At 45.6% G+C, this 12,420-nt stretch overlaps 1 protein-coding gene across 1 annotated transcript in view; it reads left to right on the top strand.

Annotated features, from left to right (window-relative positions):
- Nucleotides 1-12,420, top strand: part of GNA14 (G protein subunit alpha 14) — a 227,156-nt gene that overhangs the window by 205,501 nt on the left and 9,235 nt on the right. Inside the window, exon 3 of the mRNA XM_032164341.1 lies at nucleotides 10,410-10,564. Within this exon, the coding sequence (XP_032020232.1) occupies nucleotides 10,410-10,564 (155 nt within the window). The remainder of the gene's footprint in view (nucleotides 1-10,409; nucleotides 10,565-12,420) is intronic.

The raw sequence follows: 12,420 nt of genomic DNA, 5'->3' as shown, positions 1-12,420 counted from the left end.
GCATTCGCGTGGGGCTCTGTTGTCATTCCTACTCAAAAGGATAGCTGTAATTCTGAAATCCTCAAGGTTAGGGCCTATTTCTATTCCCAGCAGCCAGCCCTGGATCTGGCATGGAGCAGGGGCGGGACACTGTGCACTGAGTGGTGAATGAGTCTGCCTGCTGGTGCCCAGCTGAGTGTGGGACATTTAGGGCACCCCAACTGAACCCTAAGCTACCTCCCCCTGGACCTAAGGTGATCAGGGATTTTGTCTGTACATAGAATTGAGTGGACTGTAATGGAAGCTCTTGTGTGTCAGGGAGTCAGAGGTGCACAGAGTGCTGGGGAACGATGGGCTCATGATGGGGACTGAACCGTGTTGGCTGCTGGAGCTGCAAAGAAGACACTGGAAGGCTATTGCTGCTGCATGTTTCAGGGGGCCTGAGGCCGCTACAGGTCAGCAGGGCTGGCAGTCAAGGAGAAAACGGGGATGCAAAGCAGGGAAGAACAAGGGCAGGCTGGAACCTGCAAAGACAAAGCAGAACCCACGAAAACCAAGTGGATTCTGGTGGTATGAACTAGAACCTGCACAGGTGTCACCATCCTGACGGTGCAGGTAACTTGTGGAAGAAGCTGGCACCCTTGGCCACAGATCTGTACATGTGCCTGCCCCAGGATGTGAAGAAGCTGACCCATGATGTGGAGAAGCTGAAGGAGAAGATCCAGGCAGGAGTTAAATGTGCTGAGGGCACCTGTGAGGTTGACCAGAAGATCAGCTGGGCTGATTTTAAGCAGAAGCAGGCCTCTGACCTTCAGACCTGGAAAGTGGCTGCATCCTTCTGCCTTGCAAGTCTCTTTCCATTTCTTCTGTGGCCAGCCCTAACCCAGAACCAAATGTGGTGGGGCATTCTGGGAAACGTCAGTAGGTTCAGCTAAGCCGGCACGGTGCAAGGCCACACATACCGTCTCTCAACTGCATTATTCATGCTCATGCAGCTACAGGTGTTTAAGTATTTTATCACGGGAGCCTTTGGAAAGAGACTTTTTAGTGAAACACACTGAAGTTTGTTTTTTTTCAGAGACAAGGTCTTGCTCTGTTGCTCAGGCTGGAGGGCAGTAGCGCAATCATAGCTCACTCTAGCCTCTAACACCTGGGTTCAAATGATCCTCCCGCCACAGCCTCCAGAGTAGCTGGGACTACAGGCACGCATCACCATGCTCAGCTAATTTATTTTTATTATTTTATTTTTAGAGATGTGGGTCTTGTTTTTTTGCCTACGCTGGTCTCGAACTTCTGGCTTTAAGTGATCCTCTCATTTTGGCCTCCCAAATTGCTGGGATTAATTACAGTGCCCAGCCCCGACTGAAGTTTTGACTGATAAGAAAAGATAAAGTAACTAACTTGGCCCCTCATGCCAACACTTTGTGGCCAGTAAATTCTGTTATTTATTTTTGTTGTTGGAGAAAAGAGGAAGGGAAAGAGAAGGACAAAGATTGTAGTAGAAATAAAGATTTCTGTTGAATCTTGAATTGGGTTTAAAAAGCTTCCTTCCATTCTGAGTGCGTGGGAGATTGAAGTCTAGGTGGCTTTAGCCCAGTGTTTAATATTGAAATGTCTGCAGAGTGGGTGCGGTGAGTTTGCAGTGCAGGAGGTGGGGAGGTGAGTCCCTGCTGAGCTTAGAGTTTCTAGAGAAGATGAAAATTGATCAAAAGAAGCTGGAAATCCATTTTTTTTTTACATGAAGTCTTAGTAATTAAATATTCTAGATATGCTTTTAAAAGTATTTTTATAAATATTCTAGGTGTGCTTTTAAAAAGTATATATTCTACAGTTATTTTGAATGCATCAAAAGGTATCTGTAAATTCAAATTTGCTGATCATAATGTTTGAGTTGTCTATATTTTTCCTGAGTTTTTTGTTTATACTCTCAGTGAGAGAGGTACGTTCAAATCTCTATATGATGAAGATTTGTCCATTTCTCCACTTCCATCTGTGAAATTTTTCTCCATAGATTTTGATCCTATGTTAATAGCTACATAAAACTTTAGAGCTGCTGTATTTTTCCAAATCTTCATGTCATTCGAAATATCCCTCTCTTCTAGCTCTAGCTATGCTTTTCACCTTGAAGTCTGCTTTTATCTTAGTAGAGAGACTCCAGTTTCCTCTGGGTTAGTGTTTGCATGGTAGATCTTTTCCATCTTTTTTTTTTTGTCATCTGTCTTTGCAGTTGTCCCATCTCCTTATGCTTGATTATTTTGGTTGGTGCCCTGGACACGTATTTGAAAACATAATTTGAGGATGAGGAAGATGTTATCTCCCAAACTCCAAAAGGGAGTTTCCTTTTCTTCTGCCAGGTGTCTAGAGGTACTAGATATCTGAGATTGTCATGATTCCAGGCTGAGTTGCAAACCCCTCAGGGCTGCCCTGTGGAATCCTAATGCAGAGCCAAAGGGTGTATGAGGGCCTTTTGCTCTTGCAGAGCCTTAGACCTCAATCCTTGTCACTCTACCCTGTGATGTTGGAAAAAGAACTGCTTAACCATCAACTGTCCCTTCCAGAGTTAACAGAAGCCCCAGGAGTAAAACATCCCCATTGCAGGGCTCATCTGCTTGGGCACTGTCTTCCCCCGTATGGTGGCTTAGCAGTTATTAACTATTGCATCTTTGCATTAGCGTTCTTTCTTTTTTTGAGGCATAGTCTCACTCTGTTGCCCAGGCTGGAGTGCAATTGTGTGATCTCAGCTCACTGCAACCTCCACCTCCCAGGTTCAAGCGATTCTCCTGCCTCAGCCTCCCGAGTAGCTGGATTATAGGCATGCATCATATGCCCAGCTAATTTTTTGAATTTTTAGTAGAGGCGGGGTTTTGCAATGTTGGCCAGTCTGGTCTCGAACTCCTGGCCTCAAGTGATCCCTCTGCCTCAGCTTCTCAGACTTCTGGGATTATAGGCATGAGCCACTGCACCAGGCCTGCGTTAGCTTTCTACTACTTTCAAGCATATTTGCAAAATATTTTGTCTGCCATTTCTGGCTGCCCTTAGTGGGAGAGTTGATTCAAATTTCCTAGTCATCCTCCTTTACCAGAAGCAGAAGTTCTTTGTTTATTTTCTATAGGAAAAACTCCTTCCTCTGGCATAGTTAACTAGCATTTTCTTTATGATGTAATGTTTTGCTTCAAAAGCTGATGGTTATGGAATATTGAAATTTTACTTCATAATTTTTAATAGAACACATAGTGTAATTCTGGACACGTAAAACACAGTATAATTCTGTAGTCGTTAAAGGGGGTGATTTTACAAAAGTTGGAAATACTATGCTACAAAGAGTTCTCATGTTTAATAATATATGTTATCTTAATCTCACTTATTTTTACAAAGCTGATATTGCACATCACAGTAGACACTTGAAATAGTAAGTTTTTGTTATCTATAATACGTGTATTAGTCCGTTCTCACATTGCTATAAAGACATACTGGAGACTGGGTAATTTATAAAGGACAGAGGTTTAATTGACTCACAGGTCCACATGGCTGAGGAGGCCTCAGGAAACTTACAACCATGGCAGAAGGGGAAGCAAGCACCTTCTTCACAGGCAGCAGGAGGGAGTGTGAGCGTGTGAAGAGGGAACTGTCAAGCACTTAGGAAACCATCACATCTCATGAGAACTCACTCACTATCACGAGAACAGCATGGGAGAAACCGCTCCCATCATCCAATCACCTCCCACCAGGTCCCTCCCTCGACATGTGGGGATTATGGGAATTAGAATTCAGGATGACATTTGGGTGGGGACACAGAGCCAAACCATATCAATATGTTAGCAAATATTAATATTAACAAAATATTAAGACAGGAGCAATTTGCTCAAGAGATCTATTGTATATCATGATGACTAAGTTAATAATAATATATAGTATATTTGAAAATTGCAGGCTGGATGCGGTGGCTCACACCTGTAATCCCAGCGTTTGGGAAGCCGAGGTGGGCGGATCACTTGAGGTCAGGAGTTCAGGACCAGCCTGGCCAACATAGTGAAACCCCATCTCTACTAAAAATACAAAAATTAGCTGAGTATGGTGGCGGGTACCTGTAATCCCAGCTACTCCGGAGGACGAGGCAGGAGAATTGCTTGAACCCAGGAAGTGGAGGTTGCAGTGAACCAAGATTGTGCCACTGCACTCCAGCCTGGGGACAGAGCAAGACTGCATCTCAAAAAAAGAAAAAAGAAACAAAGGAAATTGCTAAGGGAGTAGATTTTAAGTGTTCTCACCACAAAACAATAAGCATATGAGGTAATACAAATGTTAAACAGCTTGATTTAGCCACTCTACAATGTATACATATATCAAAACACCAAATTGTAAGCCATAAATATATACAATTTTGTCAATTAAAATATAAGTAAATAGAAATTAAAAATATAAAATTTAACCAAAATGCTTAACGATCTGACAAAGGAACAAGGACTCTAGCTTAATTGGGAAAGTCAGTCTTGAAGAGAGAGCTCGGAGCCCTGCTGTCCTGGGGCATTCATAGGGCAGGAAGCACCCCCGTGGGGAGGATCTGGTGGAGACGGGGCTGCCTGCTGGGCTCTGGGTCCCAGCCAGAGGGCCTCACCACGCTCGACAGGGACTGTCACCGGCAGCCGCAGATCCCTGCGTGAAACTGGCAGGGCGCCACTTCATCAGCAGCTCCTTTTACTGTTAGCTTGGGAATTTCCGAATGAAACACACACAGAGGACATCTGTTTTCCAGGTTTCCCTGTCAGAGCAGTGGATATGGTGATTTTGTTTGAGAAAGGAAAAAGAGAAAGCCAGATATGAGCTCAATTTTGAGAGCCTGGTCATGTTTCTGTATCACTGAGTTTGCTCCTATAATATTTACTCCTTTGAGAGTGATTTTTTTTTCAATTAAATGAATGTGTTAGGCAATTTCAACTCATGATGTTTCTCTAGCCTAGGACTCTCTGTGAACCACAGACAGACCCATTTTATCCATCTGCCTTTTAGACATCTCCACTTAGATGCTGGCCACCTCAGACTCAGCATGCGCCCCACCCAAGTCACATCTCCCCTAACCCTTGTCCTCTTCCGACTCTTTGTCTTCTCTTTCCCTGAGATGAAGCAAGCCTTAAGTGCTTTCCCCACAGTGCATGAGGGTCCCTTGTGCTCAGAGTGCAGGTGCCGTAGAGGTCGTTTGAACAGGTCCATCAAAGTACCCAGACACCTGTGGATAAGCTGCTTGCCAAACCAGAGGGAACTATGCACAAAACTCCACTCTTTTGGGTGATTATCATTATTTTTTTTTTTGAAACAGTATCTCACTCTTTCACTCAGGCCAAAGTGCGGTGGCACGATCTTGGCTCACTGCAGCCTTGACCTCCCAGGCTTAAGCAATCCTCCCACCTCAGCCTCCTGAGTAGCTGGAACTACAGGCACAATTACCACGCCCAGATAATTTTTATATTTTTTGTAGAGATGGGGTCTCACCATGTTGCCCAGCTGGACTTGAATTCCTAGGCTCAAGCGATCCTCCCACCTTGGCCTCCCAAAGTGGTGGGATTACAGGTGTGAGCCACCGCGCCCAGCCAACTCCACTCTTGTAATACACAGACATTGTTAAGGGTCTACAGAAAGTCATTCATTTCATATTCCATATTCCAATTAAAAATTGTATTTAAATAAAGGTAACAGGGTACTCCCTCCTTCCTCTCTGCCCTTCTTAGTACTTGTCCCTGGAACATTCTCTGGGGCCTCAGCTGCCACTCTCTCCACCAGCCATCCTCATAATGACTTGTGACTAAAGAACAGACCCTTGCTGGGCCATTCTCATTCAGAGGGACAAAAATGACTTCTCTGACCAAGAACTTTTCCAAATAAATGGAGACTAAAGGAACACAACCACTAAATGCAACACGTGATCCTAGACTGGGCTGCAGACCAGATAAAGGACATTCCTGGAACAACTGGCAAACTTTGGATGAGGCCTGAATATGAGTAATTTTTAATAATGAATAATAATGTTGTGTCCATGCCTATTTCCTGATGCTGGTCATTACACTGTGATTATGCAAGATGATGTCCTTGTTTTTAGGAAATCACACTAAGTCTCTAGAGATAAGGTGGCATTGTGCCTGCAACTTACTCTCAAACATTTCAAGAAAAAAGTAAATGTGTGTGTTGGCCCACATGGGTTTGAAGTGTGTGTGTGTTTGCACACACACGGAGGGAGAAAGGATGAATGATAAATCAAAGTAGTTAATTGTTCACATTTGACCAGTTTTGAAAGGCATAGAAGTCTTTGTACTATTTTCCCCACATCTTTGCAAGTCTTATATTATTTCACAATAAAAGGTTTTTAAAAAAAAAAAAATCGGGATTACAGGTGTCTTATGCCTGTAATCCCAGCACTTTGGAAGGCTGAGATGGGTGGATGACTTGAAGTCAGGAGTTCGAGATCAGCCTGTCCAACATGTTGAAACCTCGTCTCTACTAAAAACACAAAAATTGGCCAGGGGTGGTGGTGGGTGCCTGTAATCCCAGCTACTCGGGAGGCCGAGGCAGGAGAATTGCTTGAACCCGGTGGGGCGGAGGTTGCATTGAGCTGAGATCGCGCCATTGTGCTCCAGCCTGGAAGACAGAGTGAGACTCTGTCTTTTTTAAAAAAACAAAACAACAACAACAACAACAAAAACATCTTAACAGGTAGGAAAACTAACCAGGTAGTGACCTCCGAACTTGAAGTACTTCTGGGCCTCTCGGATGCAGTCTGCTCCGAATTCAAGTTCTACTGTTGGGTTTCCAAAGAGGCTGAGCTCTCTGCGTCTTTCAAGCCAGATTCTCCAAATTCCCCTCACCTGGCTAAATAGACAATATGTCTTCCTCTCCTGGTGAGGTCTCCTGGCGACCTGGGAGGTCATATCTATATCTACTCCCCATTTTTCATGTAGAAGCTTGCTTTCCTCTTTGATATCTCACTAGGTTCCACTTTTTCTCTCTACTAAAAGAGCCAAAGGCGGGGTTTATCCATTGCAATGTGTATCAGTCAGGATCTGTGCAGTAGGTCATGCCGCACTAACAAACTGCCCCTGAAGTTCAGCTTACTTAACTTTGTTGAAGATAACTTTTGAGTTGATTTCTCACTCATGCCACATATCCAGCATGGCAAGTGAGGGCATATCTATGTTCATTGTAGTTACTTAGGAGCTCTGGGTGATGGAGGCACCATCTTGTCTCATGCTTCCAAAATCACCACAGCAGATGAAAATGAGTGTGGTGCATTACTCACTGACTCTTTAAAGTTTCTTTCTTCCTTTCCTTTCTTCCTTCCTTTTTTTCTTTCTTTTTCCCTTCCTTTCCTTTGCTTTGTTTCCCTTCCCTTCCCTTCCTCTATCTCTCTCTCTCTCTTTCTTTCTCTTTCTTCTACAGGGTCTCATTGTGTTGCCCATGCTGGTGTGCAGTAGCTCCGTCTCACTGTAACCTCTGCCTCCTGGGTTCAAGCAATACTCTTGCCTCAGCCTCCCGAGTAGCTGGGATGACAGGCATGTACCACGAAACCCAGCTAATTTTTATATTTTTAGTAGAGACAGGGTTTCACCATGTTGGACATGCTGGTCTTGAACTCCTGGCCTCAGGTGATCCGCCTCCCTCGGCCTCCCAAAGTGCTGGGATTACAGGCGTGAGCCACAGCACTTGGCCATAATGTTTATTTTCAAAAGAGACAAGTGATTTCCGCTCACATTTCATTCACCCTAAAGTTCAATCCTACATTGTGTTTGTGAGGAGAGAGAGAAATGCATTTGTCACAGCCCTGATGATCGTTGCAGCACTAAAGCTCAGCAGTTAACCTGATTTTGATAGTGAAACTTAGCAGAGCAGCAAAAGAGGCATGCCCACAAGAAGCAATGATGCTGAGGGCCACCAGGGCCCAAGTTAGAATTACAGAGTGGCCAAGTGTCGCCTGAGCATCATCTCCTCCTCTGAGAGGCGGCCCTGACCTGCTCTGTGTGTGCTCCCACTGTGACCTGCATGGGCTTCCGTCTTCCCACCCTAGCATGCTTTCACTCGTATTTTCTCATAATTTTCTGTCTTGTTAGGTAGATGGATTTTACATGCACCACAGATGTTTACTGAATGCACATATCAGTAGAAGACACCTATTATTTGCAATAGAAGGCACTGCACTAGGTTCTGGGATATAAGAACAAATAAGACATTGGTTCTGCCCTCATGACATTTCCTGGCCTGCCATGAAGACAGAGAGGAAAACAGACATTTTACATTGAGAGAGTAGAGCTCAGCACAGCTGACCTATTTGGGAAGCAAGAGGGTAGCAAGAGGAGGGGAGGACGTGGGAGAGAGCTGTTCTGCACCACACTGGACAAACACTGTCCAGGTTCTCCATCCGTCATTCTCGCCAGCCAAGAATAGGGCCCATGATGTACAGCATGCCAGTGGTGGGATTAGAAGTCAGAGTTTAGAGGCTACTGATGTGTCCTGTTTTTGCAAACAAGAAATACTTATTAGACATCTGCTACAATAGTAAAGGCTAATTCTACTTACATTTAAGTAACACTTTATAATTCAGGTACCCCTGGAAATCGTGGCTCGTTTTATGAATGAGGACACTGAGGCAGGTAACTTGTTGGGGTCCTTAAAAGTTCCAACTACACTGTTTAGAACTCAGGTCCTGATTCCCAGTCCAGCGCATTTTCCAGTAATCCATCCTGCCTGGACCTTGTTTGAGACCCTAACCTGCCTGCAGGTCCTGCAGTCTCCAGGAAGAGTTTACATTCACTTTCCTGATAGATGTGGGGAAAAGTCACATCAATTCAATCACAGTCCTTAGTTAGGATGAGCCAAGTGGATGTGTAAGATCCTCCTTTTCTCTGGCTTGCTGTTGGTTAATTATAAGGATCAGCAATGCACGATAAAAGTGACTTTTCAGGAGGTACCATCTACACTTGAGATCCCAGCTACCAAGCAGATGCTTTGCTGACTCACAGCTGCCGGTGTAGCCAGCCCTGCATGGTGATGTAACTGCCGTGGGATGCAGAAAGATGGGAGGGGGAAGAAGAGCCTGGGGTCCTGCTTCTCTTGCCAGGATTCACTTGTCTGCTACAACTTGCAGCCAAGGAAAGGATGCTGAGTCTCTGGGGCCAACGCGTGGAAATGTTGTGGCTGCAGGCCAACCTTATCTTTTCCATTTTCTGAGGTTTGGAAAGATTTCTGGCTCATGCTAGCCTCCCATTGATTAAATGAGATAATGTATGTAGAGGCCTTGGCACATAGTACATAGCCAATAAATGGTAACCGCTGTAATAGTAATAATTACAGTAACAATGGCCTTAATTACTGTAGTAATGGAGTGATAATTATTTAATAATCATAGTAATAATAAATATGATAATATAATAATCAGTGGTGTGGGGAGAGTAGTGCATTGGGAGGGAGGCTTCCAGTGCGAAAGAGTTGTATCAGTGATGCAAGAAAATAAAAAGCAGACTGTGTGGGAATGTGCTGTACTTTCCCTACAATTTTGCTGGCAAGTAAAACTGCTCTAAAAAGTAAAGTCAATTATTATTAATATATATATATTTTTTTGAGACAGAGTCTCACTCTGTCGCCAGGCTGGAGTGCCTTGGCAGCATCTCGGCTCACTGCAACCTCCGCCTCCTGGGTTCAAGCGATTCTCCTGCCTCAGCCTCCTGAGTAGCTGGGATTACAGGCACGTGCCACCACGCCCAGCTAATTTTTGTGTTTTTAGTAGAGATGGGGTTTCACCCTGTTGGCCAGGCTGGTCTTGAACTTTTGACCTTGTGATCTGCCCGCCTCTGCCTCCCAAAGTGCTGGGATTACAGGCATGAGCCACCACACCTGGCCAGTTTTTTTTTTTTTTTTTTTTTAAATGAAAGAACAAAATCCCAGACTGATGATTAGTTGTTATTGTGTTTCAGTTCTCTAAAGACAGTGCGCCTCCTTATTGCCTGTACCAGGTGGACCGGCTTCCACCACCCAAACCTTGGTGTGCCATTTTTAAATGGCCTCATTGGCTATGCAGATACTCAAATGAGTCATATGTTAATGAAGAGGTAAAGTTTGCTGGTAGGATGAAAGCTCCAGTGACTCTTTATTCACGACTGGGTGTTGTTGAATGCTGGTGAAACTGGCCCAGGACATGGCTGGGCACAGAAGCTGCAGGTCTTGGGCTGTTGGTGGCTCTCTCCACGGAGCTAAGCAGCCACCTCATCTCCACTCAGCATGGCTGCAGTGGGTGTCTTGGCTGTGAGCGGCCCCTAGGAGGGTGCCTACCACGCCCCATAACTAGTGAGAGCTCTCCGAATCCACAGATCAGGGCAAGACTTGTACCGACATTGCCAATCGGTTGGCTTCCTTTCCTTTGCCTGATGCAAGGTTCTCTTTCCTTTGAGTAGGAAAATGCCCAGATAATCAGAGAAGTGGAAGTGGACAAGGTCTCCATGCTCTCCAGGGAGCAGGTGGAGGCCATCAAGCAGCTCTGGCAAGATCCAGGCATCCAGGAGTGTTACGACAGGAGGAGGGAGTACCAGCTGTCGGACTCTGCCAAATAGTGAGTACAGAGCCCAGCCTGACTGCCCGCGGTGCTTTCAGGCAAGCTCGGCCACACTTCAAAGAAGCTTCTCGCTGAACGCTGCTGAAATGCGGTGCACAGCGGCAGTGCTACCTGCCTCCGCTTTCCCGTATCCCTCCTGACCTCTTGGTGCCATCTCTCACCACCTTCTAAAGCCCTCGGTCACTCCGTGGATCGCAGACCTCTTTTCCTGCCGACACCCACCTGCTCTCGCTGTGTTCTAAGCCTGTCGTTTTCGGTGAGAGACTCAATCAACTCTGAGGTCCCTTAAGTGGGACTGATCTCCTTTGGAGTGCTGAAATTGTCTGATTTAAACAAGAAATACCCTTGCTTTTGGCTTCTACTTTCCTCCTCTGTATATTCCTCTGCCTTTCTCGTTTCCCCATCAGAAGACAGCAGGTCCAATTGCCCTAAAATCTAAAGTCAAGTTTAGAGCAGTGGGGCCGTGGACTCATCAGCTGCTGATCTGGTGCTGCCCTCTAGTGGCGCAGGTAGGAGGCTGCGCTCGCAGCATAGGAAGCTCAATCCTTTGTTTATTGGCTGCCTGCGAAGGCCTACACACTGTATTTTGGATCCATACAGCTCAACTTTTAATTCATTAATCCTTGAAGGTAAAAAGATTTCTATTTAGATGTCCCAGCATTGCAAACTGTCCCATAGAGATGACAGATTTTCACTTTCTTAGGCATTTACTGTTCACATCTGTAATCCCAGGGACTTCGGAGGCAGAGGTGGAAGGATCGCTCGAAACCAGGAATTCCAGACTAGCCTGGGCAGCAGAGCGAGACCTCGTCTCTGCAAAAATTACAAAAATTAGCTGGGCAGCTACTCGGGAGGCTGAGGCGGGAGGATGTCGTGAGCCTAGGAGGTTGAGATTGCAGTGAGCCATGATTGCACCACTGCAGTATAGCCTGACTGACAGAGTGAGACTCTGTCTAAAAAAAAAAAAAAAAAGAAAAGAAAATTTAAATAAATAAATAATAATATCCCAGGGCAATGCCTCCTCAGTCTGGTCACTGGGCAAATAGTTTGATATGGGTCCTTCTTAAAGTGGCAATAACTCCTGCTTCTGCAGCTCAGCTCTTTCTCACCTGTCCCATATCATCTTCCATCCTCTGAGGGCTCAGAAATCCCTTCCCCAGACCTACCTCCATCCCTTTGGGTGCCACTGTCACCCTCTGAGCAGGCATTGAGCTGGACAAGGCATTGGGAAGGAAAGGAAGCCAGAAGTATCACCTCCTGTGGTTTCAATGGCCTTCCTTTGGTGTTTATCCTGGGCTGAGAGTTTAACGTCATTAATCCAGGTTGGCACAACCAATCTAAGTACAGGAATGTTTAGATGCAAAAAAGCATCAAGGCAGGAAAATATACCCCACTGAGGTGTTAGATCAGCATAGAGAGGTGGAAGAAAGAAAGAGTGCCACGGAGGAGGGCTTGCCTTTGACAGCTCAAGGAGCCAGGAACAGGCACGACGTTCCTGAGCCATACCTGAGGTGGCCTGAGATACCTGCCTCTGTGAAGGCCTGGGGACTGGCTAGGGCTCTTGATGTAGATCCATTTGGAAAAGACCCACCAGACCTGCTACAGAATTCAGTGTAATCCTGAAAACCACGGGGGCAAGGCCACTGACATGGACGAGGGGCGTGGCTAGGGTGGTAGTCAGAGCTGTCACAGAGAAAACAGCCTCTCCTAAACCCAGTCACCCAACCTTCCAAACCAGCAGGACTCAAGGCACTTGCACATTTTCTCCATCTGAGCCAGCAGTTTTCAACCCCTCAGCTAGAGATGTCTGCTGATTGGACAATGTGATGAGTGCTTGTGATGCACCAGGCACT

The sequence above is a fragment of the Hylobates moloch genome, unplaced genomic scaffold, assembly GCF_009828535.3.
Source record: "Hylobates moloch isolate HMO894 unplaced genomic scaffold, HMol_V3 SCAFFOLD_10, whole genome shotgun sequence".
Lineage (NCBI taxonomy): Eukaryota > Metazoa > Chordata > Mammalia > Primates > Hylobatidae > Hylobates > Hylobates moloch.
The sequence above is the reverse complement of the archived record's forward strand: the minus strand, read 5'-3'. Positions and strand labels throughout refer to the sequence as shown.